Below are 21,128 nucleotides of genomic sequence, written 5' to 3'. Positions count from 1 at the left end.
AACAATTATTATTTTTGACTTGATGGATAAAATTATCAAATAAATATTGGTATTGCTAGAGGGAAGGATGCATAATTAGCAATGGTTGAAATAAGTTAATTTCAACCGTTGCTAATAGGAAATCTGGGATGTAGAATGACTAATGTCTACTTGAAAATATAGTTGATGATGATAATTAATGTTGTTATGGATAATTAATAAGTTTTTTCTTCTTCCAATAATTTAAATTTAACATAATTATTTAAAAGTAACTAATTATACAATCAAGTGATAACTTTGGGAAAATACTATTATATTATGTTATAGTTTGGTATAAATTGGATCTGTTGAAATAAATTTAATGATGTTAATGATATTTAGTAGAGGATATATGTTTACTAAGTTGACCTATATGATGCATGGTTTTTTTTTCTTGGTGGGAAGAAAAATAATAAGAAAAAGTACTTTGTAATTAAATTTTCCACTCAGAAAAGAATTTAGAGGGTGTAAGAAGAAGTAGTAAGATGGAGAGAAAGGAGTGAGAGTAGAAGGGGAATAGAAATTGAGAACAAAATTTATGTTGCTGAGCAAGATAATTACATGAGTTTTGTCCCATTTATGACCTTTCTTGCCACAGTGGTTCAATGAATCGCTGCAGTTAACAATAATATAGTTGTAAGGGTCCTTGGAGGTCCCTATTTGGACAGGGAGTCATTGCTCACAGTCGCTCATGCCCTTATCACCTCGAGGTTCGACTACTGCAACGCTCTCTACATGGGGCTACCTTTGAAAAGTGTTTGAAAATTTCAGATGGTGCAGAATGCGGCCACGAGAGCTATCGTGGGGCTTCCTAGATTCACCCATGTTTCTACAACACTCCGTGGCCTGCACTGGCTGCCGATCGGTTTCCGATCACAATTCAAAGTGTTGGTAAAGCCCTTCATGGCATTGGACCAGAATACCTCTGGAACCGCCTTCTACCACATGAATCCCAGCGGCCAATAAGGTCCCACAGAGTTGGCCTTCTCCGGGTCCCATCGACCAAACAATGTCATTTGGCGGGCCCCAGGGGAACAGCCTTCTCTGTGGCGGCCCCGACCCTCTGGAATCAACTCCCCCGGAGATTAGAATGGCCCCCACCCTCCTTGTCTTTAGCAAGTTACTCAAGACCCATCTATATCGCCAGGCATGGGGGAATTAAGACATCTCCCCAAGTCTTTCTTATATTTTATGTTTGGTATGTATGTGTTGTATGGTTTTTAAATTGTTGGGTTTTTTTAATGTAATTTTATTATTAGATTTGCTCCATTGTTATACTGTTTTTATTGTTGTTGTGAGCCACCCCGAGTCTTCGGAGAGGGGCGGCATACAAATCTAATAAATTGGATTGAATTGAATTGAATCTAGTCCAAAAATTTGCTCTCACAGGAGACAAATATTATTTCTGATAGATAGCTTCAATCTTTTTTAAAAAGTATTCAGTGTTGGGACACCCACAGGCAAATATTTTTAAATCTTAACTGGAGATGGGAAATACAGTCATGTTTTTAAATTACTGTACAGTTGTCAAGTTAATAGCATGGTTGTTAAGTGAATCTGCCTTATCTATTGACTTTGCTTTAGTAGTTACAAAAGATGAGACACTGTAATCATCATAAATATTGCTCAGATGTCACGCATCTGAAATTTTATCACATGACCAAGGGGTCGTAGGTGTGAAAAACAGTCATTAATTTGTAAAATAGTCATAAGTCACTTTTTCAGTGCCATTGTTCAGTTCAGTTCAGGTGTTGAAGCTGACCAGACTAAGTACGATAACCCAGGGGTAGGCAAAGTCGGCTCTTTTATGATTTGTGGACTTCAACTCCCAGAATTCCTGAGCCAACCATGCTAGCTTGGGAATTCTGGGAGTTGAGGTCCACATGTCATAGAAGAGCCTACTTTGCCTATCTCTACGCTAGCCAGATGAATACCTGCTAAGCAGATACTTTTACCTATTTTCCTCCCCAAAACTAAGGTGTGTCTTATACTCCAGTGTGACTTATATTCCAAAAAATACGGTAAGTATTCCTTACTCTGCATCAAAGTGTCCAACTCAAGGCCAGGGTGCTTAAATTTGGCCTTCAGGGCTGGCCTGGAAATAGCAAAGGAACAGGCTAAGGTGCCTCTGGTAGCCAAAATGGGATGCAGAGAGTGGGGGATGGGGGTTCATGCAGTCCCACTGTGCATGTTTTGCCCAGCAGGGGTACTACTCCCATATCCCCTCCCTTAGTCAGCCCATGGAGGAGATCTACAATGCTGATCCAGCCCTCAAAGAAATCCAGTTTGACCTCCTGACCTACTTCATGAGCTGAATCAGCCAATGAAAAAGACAAAGTTTCTGGAATATTGATCTGGTTATTCTAATAGTAATGATTTGGGGCCCTATCTCTTCTTCCTCTCATGTATCACACCCTTATTTGGAAAGCCAGATGTGGAGAGGGGCAGGGTCAATGGTCGTGGCGCCACAGGGTTCCCTCGCTCTCATGAGGGAAGTCCCGAATCCCCACTGTCCGGGGATCCTGGCTCTTTTGAACTGGGCCTGATCCTCCTTGCAGGGGAGGTGACATAGGGGACGTTACTGGAGGCTTGGTTTGGGGCCGACATGCCCCACCAGGTGAACCGGCTTTGTCTCACGCTGGCGGTGGCATGAGGTCTGCCAGGCCGCCATGTCTAGCAGACACTACCCACAAGCGACTTTGCAACGCAAGGATTGAAGAAGCTCGGAAACACCTGGAAAGAGAATGGATTTCAATTATGGCAAGGTGAAAAATGATTAAGCGGAGCGCTGGTGAGTGCAGAGGGTCGGAAAGAACTTAAAATGGACTGTTTCTTACTTTTTTTATTCATGGAAGCAGAAACGCCTGGAATTTGTGTGGAAGCAGCTGATTGGCTATGGGGTGATTAGTGGAAAGCTTTAAAGTCATAGCAAATTGCCCAGTTATTCTTCTTCTCTTTTTCTGGATGAATTTTAAGTAATTTAAAGATTTGGAGCTTGAATTGGGATTTTTTCTTCTAATTTATTGAGGCATTTCCTTTCTCCCCTCGATGATGTCCTTCTAGAAAATATCCTTATTTTGGAGACAAGAAAATTTTCTTGTTCATACAAAGAACAAGAATTGTATCCAATTCTTCCAATAGTAGCAAACATATTTTATCAGGACTTCTGAACTGTCTTCTCCAGTCTTCCTAATCAAGAATAATATCAGTAAAAGCATTCCTGCATCTGTTTTTCATCAAAATCAAATAATAGGTTTCCACAGGAACAGATGGCACTAGTTTGAATTCTTTGTTCTCTAATTAGAGTAGCTCGAAAATAAATGCAAATATCTGAATGTATCTGCATTAATATCACTGATTTCTACTACAATCAGTCCATTATTTTAAACTTGAGCTTAGTATTTACTGGGAATGACTCCAGAGGCATCTTGATAGGAAATACAGAATTTCCTGTATTCTATTGTGTAGGTGCTGAGGTAAGTAGTTATTTTAGGGGTTAAATTTGTAGTCACTGCTGCACACACATATATATGAGGTTGTATTCATAAAACACTGACTGTTGCCTGATCAACTCATATACAGTAGTCTAGCAACAGATCATAGAAAGAAGATAATTCAAGCTGAGGTAAGTTAGAATATGAAACAGTGTTATACAGTGCAAGGGACATGCATATACGCACCATTGTGCCTACCGTCCCTGTCCTACTGTCCTATTGTCTTTTATCATTATTTTTTATCATTACTTTTCTAATATTATGTTTATACAAATTACCATCCTATAATTGTTTGACAAATAGGTATAAATAAATAAATAAAATGAAATAAATTAGAAAAAAATAATCAGATATTTGTAGTGATGTATCTGTATATTTTAGGCTTGAATGTTATAAATCTCTGAGAAAGGAAACTACAACTTTCATAGTTTTGAAAGGAAAGTTATTTGTTTTTAATGATTTTTCAGGTGCCTCCTGTACCAAACCTGTTTTGCATTACAGGAAACCCAAACCATTTTCAATTGCAGGAAAATGTTGGAAATGTTTATGTACCTGAAGGAGATTCCAAATTAATGTATTAATAAATTACAATATTCCTTTAAAATTATTTAGTCTCTCTCTCTGTCTCTCCCTGAGTTTATATACCAAAAAAATTTGAAGGTTGTTATCCATCAATTTCAAAGCCTATCAAAACATTGTGATGTTGGATTTCACGTTGTAGAGAAACACAGGCAACCCCCACCCCCCACCATACACAATGCAAAATATTGTTTTCCTGTTTTTTTAATATTCCCTTTAATTTTCAACATTAATATTGTTATTAATTAATGTACTTAGATCACTTCAGTATATGTTTTTCCAGCTGGTCTCTCCTTTTTTAATTTTAAAAAATTAAAAATTTAATTTAATATTTGTATCAATCAAGATCTTTGCAATTTCAGATGTATATTTGAGAATTGTACAAATGCTATCATATAATAGAAAATTGGCTTGTATATTCATTTTACACAAGCAATGAAAAATAATATCTTTATTTTCAATGTGATTTTTTTAAAAAAAGAATGGATCTTGGCAAAGAAATCTATATGTCAAGTAACAGAAGTGAATATCTGGACAGAATTTGTTTTCAAATTAATTACAGTTTTTAGAAGAAACTAATAATTTGTAGCACAGGGAATAAGTGACATTTTTGAAACAAAGTTCTCCAAACCTGATGTTCTTTTTGTGTGTATAAAAGGATCTGGACCTAGAAAATCTGATCCAAATACTTTATCATCACATTATACAAAAATCACTGGACTAAGGCTGGAAAGCTGTCAATAAAAGCAGTGGTGCTCATCATTTGAGGTATGACGGTTATTCGTTTGATTTTTTTTAAAAAATAAATATGTTGTCAGATTAAGGGTAAAGCAAACCTATCTGGTACCAGTTAGCAAATCAAACTTCTTTTAAAGTTTCTTTTAAACAAATATTGAATGTGGATGCAACTTAGCTGTGTAGCAATTTACAAGGATTCTAAACTGATGCAAAAATTAGCTGCAGAATGCTCTACTAAGCAATACTTTTAAAAATAAATGTTGGGGTAGGGTAACAGACAAAAATGATATAGCACTATATTTTACTCTTATAAGAATATAAACCTTCAAATTGTATTATAAAATTAATGTAATTTGTTGCTGGAAACAAAATATGAGTGGGTAGCCTGTAACTTCATTTTGCCCTCTTTTTAAGGTAAACTATGAATATAATATTTTGTTCCAGCCTTTTGGTATCCTTCTTAACCAATATTGTGTGGACTCACACTATCAGAGCAATGGAGGATGAATCTGATCCATACAACTGGTTGTTTTATACCTTTGAGTGTCCACAGAAATGTGTCTGCCCTCCAAACTTTCCAAATGCTTTATACTGTGATAGCAAGGCAATGAAAGATATACCTGCCATACCACCGGGAATCTGGTATCTCTATCTCCAAAACAATCTTATTGAAACAATTACAGAGAAGTCTTTTGAGAATGCCACCCAAATAAAATGGGTTAATCTGAACAATAATAAAATCACTACCAATGGAATTGAAAAAGGTGCATTTAACAATTTAAAAAATTTACTCTACTTGTTCCTGGAAGACAACTTTTTAGAAGAAGTGCCAGATCCCCTGCCAAGAAGCCTTGAACAATTGCGTTTAGCAAGAAACAAAATCAATGCAATCCCTCCAGGTGTCTTCAACAATTTGGAAAACCTAACTATGTTAGACTTACATCAAAACAAACTTTTGGACACTGCTCTGTCAAGCATTACCTTCCAAGGACTGAGCAATCTCTTGCAACTCAACGTTGCTCAAAATTCCCTTAAAAAAATGCCGCCAATTCCTCCTGCTAATGTGAATCAGCTATTTTTGGACAGTAATTCTATTGAAGCAATACCAGAAAATTATTTTGATGCAATGTTTAGATTAGTTTCCCTACGGCTGAACAACAACAAATTAACTGATGGAGGCGTACCAAGCAAAATCTTCAATATTTCATCCCTTCTTGATCTTCAGTTATCACACAATGAACTCACCATAATCCCAGATATCGGTATCCATCTTGAACATCTTCATCTTAATAACAACAGAATCAATAGTAAGTGTATATGGCGCATGTTTTTGCAGTAACTCTGTTTTCCTACTATTTACAGAAGTTTGCCATCTGTACTTGAATGCAAGTGCATTAGTACTTAGACGTCTCTCTTCTGAATAATATGCATTGGCTTATGTTTCATACAGAATAAAGAGGCAGCATTTTGAAATTGTTCACATATATAATGTTATATTATTATTATTATTATTATTATTATTATTATTATTATTATTATTATTATTTCAATACAACTCAGCAAACGAGATCACTATGCTGGATTTCGTATTTCATCACCAGTCAGGCGCTTCCCAAGCACCTAGGACTGTGTGATGTAGGGGCGAATTATGTTTGCCGATCCCAGTAAAATGGCCTTTTGCAATTGACAGATGGAGATTGTGTCAAGTTCGATGGTTTTCAAATGTCCGCTGAGATCCTTTGGCACTGCGCCCAGTGTGCCAAGTATTATTATTATTATTATTATTATTATTATTATTATTATTATTACATTAGTTTTTAGAGTAGCCCAACTCCAAAAACATTCCATGTGGTTCATATTCTTTCTAAAGAATATATAAAATAAAAATATCAATGCTTGTAGAAAGCCATACAAATAACAAGCAAATAATTGTCAAAAGCTCCATGAATACCCTAATGACAGGCATCAGAAAAAGCAAGTCTGCGTAGACATGTCAGAGAAAGCATGCATGCTTGATTATGCAAAATTACAATGTTTAACTGGAGGCACCAAATACACCCACTTTGTGCAATTAGACTAAATGAGTAGAAACTATTAGAAGCATACATTCCCTTAAAGAACTAAACCCTATGCAATGAAGTGTTTTATAAATGACAATCAGTATCTTGAATTGCACTGAGAAGCCAAGTCATAACCAGTGCATCTCTCTAAGCAGTGATGAGAATAAGTATAACAAGAATTTTTTGCTATTGCCTAAGCTTATTGAATCACTCATAATTTTGCAAGGTTTTCAAATGCAACCCCATATAAATTGCAATAGTCACATCACATGAGGAATTGAATAGGGCATAACTGACAGTCTGAAGGGCCTCCAAATTGAAGAAAAGTTGCACAATTGCTGCACCTGGCAGACCGATTCAAAGGCCCTTCTGGACTTCTTTAAGCAAGCGCTCAAACAAGGAGAAATCCCAAATTGTGTAGTATGTTATGAATGCCAAAGTGCAACTCATCCAAAAACATATTTCTTGTACTACTATAGTGATAGCCACGAAGTGCCTATCTAGGGAGCCCCAACAGCCACAACTACTCAAGCTTGACAGGATTGAGCATGAGTCTGTTCCTCTTAGTTTCCTCCTGAACGGCTTCCAGACACTGGATAATTTCACTGACAGCTTCCCCTGTGCAGCTATGTAGTGTGTATTAATTGGTATGTACCATGGGTGTCAGACTTGCCACATCCCATTGCTGTCACCTGATGTTTCGCAATGTTTTTCCCTTTGTGGAGCTGGGGTGGGCATGGCCTGTGTGTAATGTATCTGCCCCAAGGGAGACCCCTGGTATATACAATTAATACAATATGATGTATTAGATTCTGAACTTATGGGTAACTATCCCCAGTGGCAAAGTCCATGAAGGGGGATACCATCATCTCCTTCAAAGTCAAAGGGATCATTTCTGCCCTCAGAGAGGCTGACCTTATTGTATGGATCCAACGATTGCATGGACTACCAGGTCAGCCTCTCAAACCAAGAGAGTAATAAACAGATAGATGAAGTCAGAGTTCAGAGGATCTTATTCACATCATTGCAATCAATTGTAATCAGAATTAAATTCAGTCCAATTAACATCACAAGACTGTCCTGGCAGCTCACTTGGATATGTCCAGCCAGAATCCAACTCTAAGTAAAATAATTAGCATTGATAACTAAAAAAGTGCTTATTTAATCAGAACCAGCCAGAAACCAGACATATAAATTATATAGGATTATTTGATGTATTTTATCTATTAAAATATCTATCACTACAAGAACTAATTAAGATAATCAGGATGAATATTGCTCAGTATTCACAACAAAGTTTTAGCTATCCAAATTAGGAAGACATCATAAAATAGTAATAATGGAAGAATTTGATAAGTGGATAAAAATGCCAAATCCAATCTAAACATCTGATTAAGCAAAATAATAATATCATCATCAGGTTATCTTAGGTCCCTGGGAAAGACTTAATAGGAGTGTAAATACACTAAATGCAGTCTAAGTAGGTGGCTGTCTGTGCAGCCAACCATAATAACATATTAAATTGATATGCCGTCTGATTCCCAGTAACTCTGAGAATATTGTATCCTTTTTAATGTGACTATAAAGTAGTAGGATGAGCATCAAATGGTTGAATAGTATGACAAGCAGAGATATCAACTCTAAAGTTTAGTAGTAAATAAATAGATGGGATGGGAGTTGGAGACATAAACTGGAGATAATATCTTAAATTAATGAAACCAGACACACATTTTATGCTATGTCTTCTTATAATGTATATATGGATTAATGAAAAAAACCCTATTGTACAGTTGAAAATGCTGAGAGTTTATTGCAAAAAATCCCCAAAACCCAATCACAGCAGAAAACTGAAATCATTAATTAACTAAAATACCCAGAAATTTATTCTAAGTCTCACATTACAAAAAGGCCAAACACCTCCATTACAGGCAAATGAATCACATGAATAAATCCATAAAATAAGTGAACCAACTGTACCTGCTTCATGTTTAGAAACATATAGAAATGCTCTGTGAAGTTCACAATATTATATATGTATGTATATTGTATGTGTATGGCCTTGTTCTTAACATTTTGGGTTCTATTTTTTTATGAAAATACACTGTTATTACACTGATATTCGACACAATGCTTTCTGATTTTTAGAACTCTCTTGTTTGAAGAAATCTGTATGTTTTAATTTTGATTGTGAGGTGGCTAGGCAGATTGGTGCCATACAAATGGAATAAATAGATATACAGTAGATAGCTAGATAGCTAGATAAAATTTCCCATTCATAAAGTTCTGAAGACATTTCAGTGAGTTTCTGACCTTTTAAGGCAAACAAAACAAAACAAACCCCAAATCTAAAACCTTGGCCCCCAAAATAAAGGTGAACATTCTTCCTCTCTCAGCAAGGGAAATTAAAAGAAATCAAACTGTATAATTATTTATCTGATATTTGCCATTTGTAGACCTCTTGAAAAGATGTAAAAAAGGACAAAAATTAAATACTAAATTAAATGTGTCTCTGCATTAAATTCTCCTTTAAATTATCAGTGACTTCACTTTGATTGCAATTCTTAGATTTATTTATTAAAGTTACATACCAAGTTGATTCCCAACAACTCTGAATAGAAAGATAGATAGATAGATAGATAGATAGATAGATAGATAGATAGATAGATAGATAGATAGATAGATAGATAGATAGATAGACAGACAGAGTGAGGGAGCTATTTTAGGGGAAGAATTCCTGCAATTTATTGCAAGTGCAATTAAAAAAAATAGTCACCTGCTCGAGCTTGGCAATCATTCAGAAGTGATTATTAAACTTTCTTCATATTTCCACTTCCACCTGTAGTCTTCATCTAAAGATTAGTAGCTATTTTCTGCATTTTTTCTTCATTCAAGTTCTAACCAGATTTGACCTTGTTTAGCTTTTGAGCCTAGACAAGGCCAGCAGATGCTGTTGTCTGCTGAGGGAAAAACAAACAAACCTTTCAAACACCTTTATAATTTCAGAAATGACATTGAAGGTACCCTTGCTACTTAAATGATGGCTAACCAGCAAAGCAAAACTATTTTGTTATCTTTCTCACCTTTGATAAGAGAAAGAACATGATGTTGACTGGTGATCTTTCTGTCTCCTGAGCAATGCAATTAATAATAATAATAATATTCAAAGTATTAGATGCTCTAATATTAATAGTGTATGTCTTAATCTCTTTGGGTGTGAGCTGCCCAGAGTCCTTAGGGAGTTGGGTGGCATACAAATTGAACTAAATAAATAAATAAAAGTATCAATAGATTTTACCTAATAATCTGTAAATTTTATTTAGATTTCTACATGTTGGGAGCTACTCTGAGTATCAGGAGAAGGGCAGCATGGAAATCAAATAAATAAATAAATAATCTAATATGTCTATTACCAATAACCTTTTTCATATTTATTTGTTGCATTTTTTTAGGTCTTAATGGAACTCAAGTATGTCCTATTCCTATCCCAGGAGATTATGTTTATGAGAGAAATTTACCACAGCTCCGTTATCTCCGCCTGGATGGAAATGGAATTAAACCTCCAATTCCATTGGATCTCATGCTCTGCTTTCGACTCCTTCGGGCTCTTGTTATTTAAAGACTAATTTGTGATACAAATGATTTAATGAACATCTTTCTGACACTTGACTTGTTACGCTTTCCATATATTTTGTAACATTTTTCCCTGCAATATTGAAGTATTGTCTATTTTTTCCTAGTAACTCCTTTACTTTAAATTTTACAGATGGATTCAAAAACCAGAAAAATTAGTTTAAAATATCATTTGTTGTGGTGTATCATATGTACCTTGGCCTGGATGTTCAGGAATTATGTTTTAATCTATGTTAAGCAATAATTAAATAATCTTTATAGGTATAGTATTACAATACTGTAAATATCAGCTTGCTGTGTTTAATTATGGAACTAACATAATCAATCTTCCCTCTTTAAGGTTCTTCATTATTTTACAATTAAAAAGTAAGAACATACCTTAATCTATTGGATAGAAAATGAAGATAGATATGTGTTTGAACTACATATACCTAGAGAATGTCATTATATATATTTTTTAATAAAAGGGACTTCATTTCTATATAACAGCAAAACTTGTTTGAAGATTTACTCGAACAGATGATAAGCTTTGTAAAACATTCATGTGGTTCTAAACCTGTCTTGTTAAAAACCTATTTTTTCCATATTAGATCTGGATAGCTTAATCTATATATGCATATCAGATAGATACAAAATCACATATACATTAAATCCCTAAATCTAAATAAAAGTTAAGCATAAAATATAATAATAATAATAACACTGATAACACTGATGATGACGATAATAACAACAACAATAATAATATGAAATATGGAATCAATAATATTAATACTGATCATAAAGAAGAGGAATAGACAAAATAGAAACACAAAGCAACCTGGGAGGATACATCAGAGACTTACTCCAACAAAATAATGTTACAAGCTTAGTACTCTTTGCCTTCTGGGTAGCAGAAGCAACATTCCTAGTTAAAGAAAAAAACGTAAATACTTAGGGCAGTGGTCCCAAACTTGATAACTTTAAGACTTGTGGACTTCAAGTCCCAAAATTTTCTTAGCAACCTGCCGGTATACGTGACGTCAAAGCTCCGCCCCTGGAATCTCTTCGTGGGATTCCCTGTTCGGGTTTGGGTTTGGGTTTGGTTCGGGTTCGGCTGAATTTTGCGTAAAGTTCGTCCAAACTTGCTGAACCCGAACACCGTTGGGTTCGCCCATCACTATCAATGAATATATAAACTGTCATACAGAATATATATGCTTATTAATGTTGCTAGATTCAAATCTCAAAATGAGTCTTGCACTGTCACTACAAATAAAATCATATGAATGACACTTAATTCAATAACTAACCTACAAATCTATCATTTAGAGTTCCTTCAGACACATCATCTCTCATAAACTCTCTGATGTGAGGACCAACAAAAACCCCTTCCTTCAGTTTGGCTGGTGAAATGCTGGAAAATTTCTGTGAAATGTACTGGAACTCTTGTGAATTTGTCTTTGCCATGGCTTTCACAAAGTTTTTACTCAATCCCAACTTTATATGTAGTGGAGGAAGAAAGATTTTCATTGGAGCAACTAAAGGATTATGCTGAAACTGTTCACATTTTAAAATTGTTTTGGAAATGGGTTGAACAGAGTTAAATTATGGGCTTCTAGTACAGTGACTGAAATTAGAAATGATAGGTTGTAGACCATGTTGAAGAATGCAGCACTGGCAAGTAGATCAGCTTTTCAAATCTTTGTGAATAAAGGAGAGGACCAAGTACCACCCACAAATGTAACTAATGAATTATTGGGGTGGGTATGATGACACGTATGAAATGAATGATTGTTATGGGTGGGCTGGGTGGAACTTTGGTATGGATGAAATAAATGGTATGAATGATTTGATTAGCCTACCTGACACAGGAGAGGCAGGAGGGGAGGGGGCACCGATGTCTGAGGTGGTAGAGGGTCGGAATATTCCAGTCCTGCTGGGGAGAGGCAGATATGGTGGGGGCCACAGAGCTAGCCGTTCCAGGGGAACAAGAGATCGTTGTGTAATAACGATCCCTTGTTCCGGCTCTGTGAACCCAATCCTGGGTGCTGGTGATGAGTGTAATTCTGGCCCTGGGCTCAAGCTGCTGCTACTCAATGCCAGGTCGGTGGTAAATAAAGCTCTCCTCATCCGGGATCTGATCCTGGATGAGGAGGCCGACCTGGCATGTGTTACTGAAACCTGGCTGGGCCCAGAGGGAGGAGTCCCTCTCTCTGAAATTTGCCCAGCCGGGTTTCATATATGGCATCAGCCTCGACCCCAGGGAAGGGGGGGAGGAGTGGCTATTATAGCCAGGAAGAGCCTTGGCCTGCGTAGACTCGTTGCTCCAGAGATTGCGGGCTGCGAGTCCCTCCTGGTGAAGTTGGACTTAGGGGTCCAGGTGGGCTTGTTTCTCACGTACCTGCCTCCCAGCTGCATGTCACAAGCCCTGCCTGTGCTACTCGAGGAGGTAGCCGGGTTGGCGGTGGGGTTCCCCAGACTTATTGTCTTGGGGGACTTTAACCTGCCGTCGCTCGGTGAAACCTCTGGACTGGCACAGGAGTTCATGGCCACCATGACAGCCATGGACCTGACCCAAGTAGTACAGGGTCCGACTCATGAGGGGGGGCATGCACCCGACATGGTATTCCTCTCTGAGCAACTGAGTAATGGTCTGAGACTAAGGGGCTTAGAAGTGTTGCCTGTGTCATGGTCAGACCATTTTCTACTGCGGCTTGACTTCCTGGCTCCAATCCTTCCCCGCAGGGAGGCGGAACCGATTAAGCTGTTCCGCCCCAGACGCCTGATGGATCCAGAGGGCTTTCAGAAGGCGCTTGGGGTTATTCCAGATACACTCGTACACAGTTCGGCAGAGTCTCTGGCTGAGGCCTGGAACAAGGCTGCAGCGGAGGCTCTTGACCGAATTGCGCCGTTGCGACCTCTCCGCGGCACTAGACCCCGTAGAGCTCCATGGTTCAACGAGGAGCTCCGGGAGTTGAAACGCCAGAAGAGACGTCTAGAGAAGCGATGGAGGAAGAGTAAGTCCGAATGCGATCGAACACTTGTAAGAGCACATGTTAAGACTTACAAAGTGGCGCTCAAGGCGGCAAGATGCGCGTATCATTCCGCCTTGATTGCATCAGCGGAATCCCGCCCGGCTGCTCTGTTTAGGGTGACCCGCTCCCTTCTTAATCAGGGGGGAGTTGGGGAGCCCTTGCAGAGTAGTGCCGAGGATTTTAACACGTTTTTCGCTGATAAAATCGCTCGGATCCGAGGGGACCTCGACTCCAATTGGAATACAGAGTCGACTGACAACGAGTCAGTTGAGGTGACTGGGGCACGTACTTGTCCACCTGTCTGGGAAGAGTTTGATATGGTGACACCTGATGAAGTGGACAAGGCCATTGGAGCTGTGAGTTCCGCCACCTGCTTACTGGATCCGTGTCCCTCCTGGCTGGTTTCGGCCAGCAGGGAGGTGACACGGAGCTGGGTCCAGGAGATTGTCAACGCTTCTTTGGGGAGGGGGTCCTTCCCGGATCCCTACAAGGAGGCACTTGTGCGCCCCCTCCTCAAGAAGCCTTCCCTGGACCCAGCCATTCTCAACAACTATCGACCAGTCTCCAACCTTCCCTTTATGGGGAAGGTTGTTGAGAAGGTGGTGGCGCTCCAGCTCCAGCGGTCCTTGGAAGAAGCCGATTATCTAGGTCCTCAGCAGGCAGGATTCAGGCCCGGCTACAGCACGGAAACTGCTTTGGTCGCGCTGATGGATGATCTCTGGCGGGCCCGGGACAGGGGTTTATCCTCTGTCCTGGTGCTTCTTGACCTCTCAGCGGCTTTCGATACCATCGACCATGGTATCCTTCTGCACCGGCTGGAGGGGTTGGGAGTGGGAGGCACTGTCCTTCAGTGGTTCTCTTCCTACCTCTCTGGCCGGTCGCAGTCGGTGTTAGTGGGGGGTCAGAGGTCGACCTCTAGGTTACTCCCTTGTGGGGTGCCTCAGGGGTCGGTCCTCTCCCCCCTACTATTTAATATCTACATGAAACCGCTGGGTGAGATCATCCAAGGGCATGGGGTGAGGTATCATCAGTATGCAGATGATACCCAGCTTTACATCTCCACCCCTTGTCTAGTCGGCGAAGCAGTGGAAGTGATGTGCCGGTGCTTGGAGGCTGTTGGGGTCTGGATGGGTGTCAACAGACTCAAACTCAACCCGGATAAGACGGAGTGGCTGTGGGTTTTGCCTCCCAAGGACAATTCCATCTGTCCATCCATCACCCTGGGGGGGGAGTCACTAACCCCGTCAGAGAGGGTCCGCAACTTGGGCGTCCTCCTCGATCCACAGCTCACATTAGAGAAACATCTTTCAGCTGTGGCGAGGGGGGCGTTTGCCCAGGTTCGTCTGGTGCACCAGTTGCGGCCCTATTTGGACCGGGAGTCACTGCTCACAGTCACTCATGCCCTCATCACCTCGAGGCTCGACTACTGTAACGCTCTCTACATGGGGCTACCTTTGAAAAGTGTTCGGAAACTTCAGATCGTGCAGAATGCAGCTGCGAGAGCTATCATGGGCTTTCCTAAATTTGCCCATGTCACACCAACACTCCGCAGTCTGCATTGGTTGCCGATCAGTTTCCGGTCACAATTCAAAGTGTTGGTTATGACCTATAAAGCCCTTCATGGCACCGGACCAGAATATCTCCGGGACCGCCTTCTGCCGCACGAATCCCAGCGACCAGTTAGGTCCCACAGAGTTGGCCTTCTCCGGGTCCCGTCAACTAAACAATGTCGTTTGGCGGGACCCAGGGGAAGAGCCTTCTCTGTGGCGGCCCCGACCCTTTGGAATCAACTCCCCCCAGATATCAGAGTTGCCCCCACCCTCCTAGCCTTTCGTAAGCTCCTTAAAACCCACCTCTGTCGTCAGGCATGGGGGAATTGACATGTTCCTTCCCCCTAGGCTTATAAAATTTGTGTATGGTATGCTAGTGTGTATGATTGGTTTTTAACTTGTGGTGTTCTTAAAATTAATTTAATATTGGATTTGTCTTGTATTGCTGTTGCTGTGAGCCGCCCCGAGTCTGCGGAGAGGGGCGGCATACAAATCTGATTAAACTAAACTAAACTAAACTACAGATACTTGTGCCTTATGAGGAAATAACACAACCACAATCTCCACCCAGTTTTGAGCACTAGAAGATGTGGAAATGATCACATTACTCAAACCATGGTTGGTTTCCTTTTCTAGTCACAGAAATTGCTGGTAAACTATTTTTCAGGTCTTTGGATCGAGAAATGAGTGAGTCTGCTTTAAGCCTCATTATTGATCATGCCTATCTAGGAACCTATCTTCTGAAAAATACCACTAGAACAGTGATGGAGAACCTTTTTTGGTTTGTGTGCCAAAAAGGTGTTTGTGAGTATGCTAGCACATGTGCATGTGCCCACACACATTCCCTCCCCCCCCACATGCACACACCCTTGCACTGCCTCTGAGAGTGTGCACAATCCCCCCTGTCCCTGTGCATGAGGACAGGCCTCACTGAAGCCTGGGATAGTAAAAAAATGGCCAAACAGGCAAACCTGAAGTTCTGAAAAATGGACTTCCAGTTTGCCCATTGTGCTGTTTTTCGCACTCTGGAGGCTTCAATGGAAGCTTTCTGAAGCCCAGAGTGTGAAAAACTGCACAACAGGCAAATAGGAAGTCTGTTTTTCAAACCTCCAGTTTGCCCTTTGGGGTATTTTTCACACTCCAGGGCATCAGGAACTTCCCAGAAGTTTCCGGAGTGCATAAGGGGCAAATCAGAAGTACATTTTTCTGAACTTCCAGTTTGCCCATTGGGCAGTTTTGTGCACTCTGGGGCTTCAGGGAAGCTTCCCTGAAGCCTCCAAAGGGAAAAGTGGCCTTTCCAAAGGCCAAAACTCAGCTGGATAGCATGCACATGTACACTGGAGTTGATATAGGGTAACACCTTGCATGGCTTCCAATCTTTGCCATCACGGATAGGTTCGCCATCACAGCACTAAAATCTTAACAGAGAGACATGACTTTTAGCTGCTTTTAAGTATTCTATATTATGGTTTCTTATTCCTTGAGAACTGAATCTCTTCTCAAGATGTTCATTTACTATGCAGATTGCAACTTTAGGAAAATGGTCTCAGTTTTAATTCCACTCTGCATTGTTCTCACTAGGTTGGTGAAAATTTTCAGAATGGGTGGTTAGTTGTTTGAAATAGAAGACTGGATTTATTTGAATGATCTTGTTGTGATGGCTAACAATAGTGGAAATTTTCCTGTTCCTCAAAACTCTGCAGATGTGATGATATATTGGCTTCAATTTTTCATTTGGTTTCCAAGTCCTAGGAACTTGGAACTTTTTGAAAGATTTCCTGCTAAGGGAGTTATTGTTCAGAAGAGAAGACTTAATGGAAAAATATTATTCAAGTAAATACTTTATATGGGTGTTTCCAAGCAGAGACAACAGGAAAAAGGAAATGTTATAAGGAGGCAAACACAAAAACAAGGAAGATATGGTTAGGTCCAGCAGGAGAAAGGGACTAGGAAGGAGTGCATTCACAAGGGTAGTTTTTAGTTCATTTTTACTCCAAAGTTGACCTTTAAAATGTTCTTTGAAGAAATGTTCCACAAAATGTAATCACATGTTTTCATCAATAATTATTTTATGAGATTTATCACAGTTATCCCAAGAGTGCCTGAATATAAGCTTATTATTGGTAGAAAATCCCAATTTTTATAAATTATTAGAATGGACACAGGTTTAATGCATCTTATTTTGGTAGAGACAAAAGTATTATGACAGCTGTTTGACAGATATTCTGAGGATTATCCTGAACAAAAATAAGCAAAACAACACAACACAAAATGTGAATCAGTTTTAAAAAGACATATTTGGAAACATTAACAGCAATGTAAATCTAAAGCAAACTATAGTCTGGAGGACAGAAGGAAAAGGGGGGACATGATCGAAACATTTAAATATGTTAAAGGGTTAAATAAGGTCCAGGAGGGAAGTGTTTTTAATAGGAAAGTGAACACAAGAACAAGGGGACACAATCTGAAGTTAGTTGGGGGAAAGATCAAAAGCAACATGAGGAAATATTATTTTACTGAAAGAGTAGTAGATCCTTGGAACAAACTTCCAGCAGACATGGTAGATAAATCCACAGTAACTGAATTTAAACATGCCTGGGATAAACATATATCCATCCTAAGATAAAATACAGAAAATAGTATAAGGGCAGACTAGATGGACCATGAGGTCTTTTTCTGCCGTCAGACTTCTATGTTTCTATGTTTCTATGTTTCTAAACTAAACCGCAAATGATTTTGAAAACAACCCTTTTACCTTTAGCCCATGTTTCACATATAAAAAATTAAAATGTGCATACTGCTTCTGAGTCATAGAAGAAGAATTGATATATATTTTTATCATGATCTAATCTCAGTTCCTTCTTATGATGGACTTTGACAGTCTTCAAATACCCTATTTTTTGGAGTATAAGAAACACCTTTTTTCCCCTCCTAAAAGAGGGTGAAAATCTGGGTATGTCTTGTACACCAAATGTAGCCCAACCCAACCTTTCAAACAGCCAAAGCTGTTTCGGAAGCTGAAACAGCCTCTTCATACAGCTTTAAAAGGTTGAAAACAACCTCTCAAATGGAGCTTTGCAAGGTTGAAAAAGCAGCCTTTCAAACGGAGCTTTGCAAGGTTAATATACTTGTTCCAAGCTGTTTGCTCAGGGCGCTAGCCAGATAGATACTAGTAAGCAGATATTTTTTCTTATTTTCTTCCCCGAAAACAAGGTGCATCTTACAATCTGAAAAATAGTCTCCCTTCAGTGAAAGTTCAAGGGAAGCTCTACTTTGCACATCATCATGGCCACTTTTCATTTTAAAGTGAAGTCAAGTAGCTGTCTTGGCTGTGTTCTGCTTCACAATTCTTTATAGCTTCTCTGACTGTAATTGTTAAACTGTGTTAGGTTCCTACTAGTGCGCTTGATGCCTTAGCACCTGTAGGGAAAATGGAGCTGTGTGTGCAGCTCCGCCTGACTGGTATGCGCAGGAAGCCAAATCTTGTGTGAGGATGCTCATGCAAGAGAGATTTCCCCGATTTTTGGCATTTTTTTAACTTCCGTGCATGCAACCTCAGCAACTGTTTCTGCAGAAGGTGCTCTTCAAAAAAACAAGCAGACCTCATCTGGTGTGTTTTACTCCAAACGTTTTCAAACTATGCTGGAGAACATACCTCTCAGCTTTCCCAGCATGCTTTTGTCAGAACTGAAAAGGCTTCTGTCAAACACAATATTTGGATAGAAGGCTCTCCTGGCCTTTAGAAAATGACAGGTAAGAGGTATGAAAGAGTTTTAAGGCAACATAAAAGGCATTATCGAAGCAAACTGTCTCTTTACAAATACAGAACCCCTTGCCCAGGGTTAAATATAAAACAAATTATACAGCATAATGAATTAATTAGCTTTAATATTTCTGAAAACTAAAAGATGTGGATTTTTTTTCCCATTGGATACTTGAGTCTACAAAAAGAAAAGGTATCATTGCTTTTGAGGAACAGCTTTGTCTTGATCAAATTGGTTTAAGGTTAGTTGCTCTTACTACACAGCACTCCTGACCATCCTTATTTTAAAAAACCCCTTTAGACTATTAATTATGACCAATGGGAATCTGCTAAAAGTGACAACTAATCAGAATCCAATTCCTTTCCTTATTCATTCTTTAGCACAGTGATTTTCAACCTTTTTTGAGCCATGGCACATTTTTTACGTTTACAAAATCGTGGTGCACAACACCAATCAAAATGACACTCTAACACAGTATATATTATACATATAGTTAATAACCTATATACACCATCAGTATAGATATAACCAGCTGAGGCTGAGGCTTCATCTAGTGGTGGCAACATTTACCTACAGTCCTGACCAGGATTAGAAATTGGGACCATGGGGAGGAGTAGCAGCTTCAACTACTCACTGCGACCACACAATGACAAGTGCGCGGCAGCACGAGCAGGGATCTTCCTGGGTGTGGATGAGAGGCGGCCTGCTATTGGTTCATCGCTAGATTTGGGATGAATCCTAGAAGGTGATTGGTCACTGAGCGTTCCCTGTGCCTCCATTCTTCCTGTCGCTGACAGCTGGAGGGATTGTGAGGGGAATTTTTATGTTCGGATGGAGGCGGCTGGTGGTGGGCCAGACAAATGGCCTCCACGGGCTGTATCCGGCACGCGGGCCATAGTTTGGGGAGCCATGTTTAATTTCCCCACGGCACACCTGACCATGTCTCATGGCATACTATGTGCCACGGCACACTGGTTGAAAAACACTGCTTTAGCATATAGCCATATTATGGGAGGAAGAAAGGTTCAAATAAGATAGCAATAGCCCTTATATACCCGCTTCACAATGCTTTACAGCCCTATCTAAGCAGTTTACAGAGTCAGCATATTGCCCTCAACAATCTGGGTCCTCATTTTACTGACCTCAGAAGGATGGAAGGTTGAGTCAATGTTGAGCCTGATAAGATTCAAACTGCCGGCAGTCAGCAGAAGTAGCCTGCAGTACTACATTCTAACCACTGTGCCTCCGAGGCTATATAACATAGTGCAGTTATAGTGCACTATGAATTCTGCCAGAGACAGTTGTTGAGAATATCTTGGACTACACCAGGGGTGGGTTCCTCCCGGTTTTGACCATATCACCAAAACCAGTAAAGACCCACTGGTGACATTACTGAACTGGATTGGCTGGTGCAGGGCCGTGGGCACCACACTCTTTTTTTGCTATTTCTTTTTACTGTTTTGAAGATTTTTCTGTTCTGCTTCTTGTAAAAGGGCCCTCCCTCCCACCCCCAAGTTTAAACTGACCTTTATTCCTTCCTCCAAAGCACAGCTGATCAGCTCCTCAGCTGTGCTTTGGGCTGATTCCAGCTACTGAGCACTCACGGAAGCCAAATTGCACAAGGGAACATGCAAAACCTTGTGATGCAAATGGTGGCAAAGGTAAGTGGAACCCACCCAGTGAAGGGCTACCAAAAAGTTTACTACCACACTGTGGGCATGGCTTATGCAGGACGCCCTGCATTTTCTTTCAACATCTTTCAGTGCAAATTTGGTGCTCTGGGGTGGAGCTCCATTTTCACTACCCCACTATGTTCTGCCCCTCCAGGCAGTCATCTACCCCTGAACCCACCCCTAGACAACAAATAATAGATAAAACCAACTGCTAAATTAAAGTATTAAAAATAAAGTTAAACCTTAGATATTCTGGAGAGGTATGGGTGCAAAAGTCATTGGGAAATATTCCTATAATTGGGAAACTGAAAGCAATAAAAAGGCAAAAAATGATACATGTTATTGATATGCCACAAACTAGAGTGGACAATAACTTAAACCATTACTTATTGCTATATGCTTGGTTTAGATTTGAAGTGAAACGTATGTGAAAGAAAATCTGAAGAGCAATTGGACATATTATTAATTACAAAATCGGCTGTTGGGGTCTGGATAGGTGTCAACAGACTCAAACTCAACCCTGATAAGACGGAGTGGCTGTGGGTTTTGCCTCCCAAGGACAATTCCATCTGTCCATCCATCACCTAGGGGGGGGGAGTCATTGA

At 39.8% G+C, this 21,128-nt stretch overlaps 1 protein-coding gene across 1 annotated transcript; it reads left to right on the top strand.

Moving 5' to 3' along the window:
• Positions 1 to 5,250: 5,250 nt before the first annotated feature.
• KERA (keratocan) lies at positions 5,251 to 10,505 on the top strand. The gene is made up of 2 exons (XM_070754778.1): positions 5,251 to 6,136; positions 10,339 to 10,505. Exons 1-2 carry the CDS (start codon positions 5,251 to 5,253, stop codon positions 10,503 to 10,505), a joined length of 1,053 nt encoding a protein of 350 aa, XP_070610879.1.
• The last annotated feature ends 10,623 nt before the right edge of the window (positions 10,506 to 21,128 follow it).

Source organism: Erythrolamprus reginae, chromosome 6, assembly GCF_031021105.1.
Source record: "Erythrolamprus reginae isolate rEryReg1 chromosome 6, rEryReg1.hap1, whole genome shotgun sequence".
Taxonomy (NCBI): Eukaryota; Metazoa; Chordata; class Lepidosauria; order Squamata; family Dipsadidae; genus Erythrolamprus; species Erythrolamprus reginae.
Note: the sequence above shows the minus strand (reverse complement) of the source record. Positions and strands in the feature narration are given on the sequence as shown.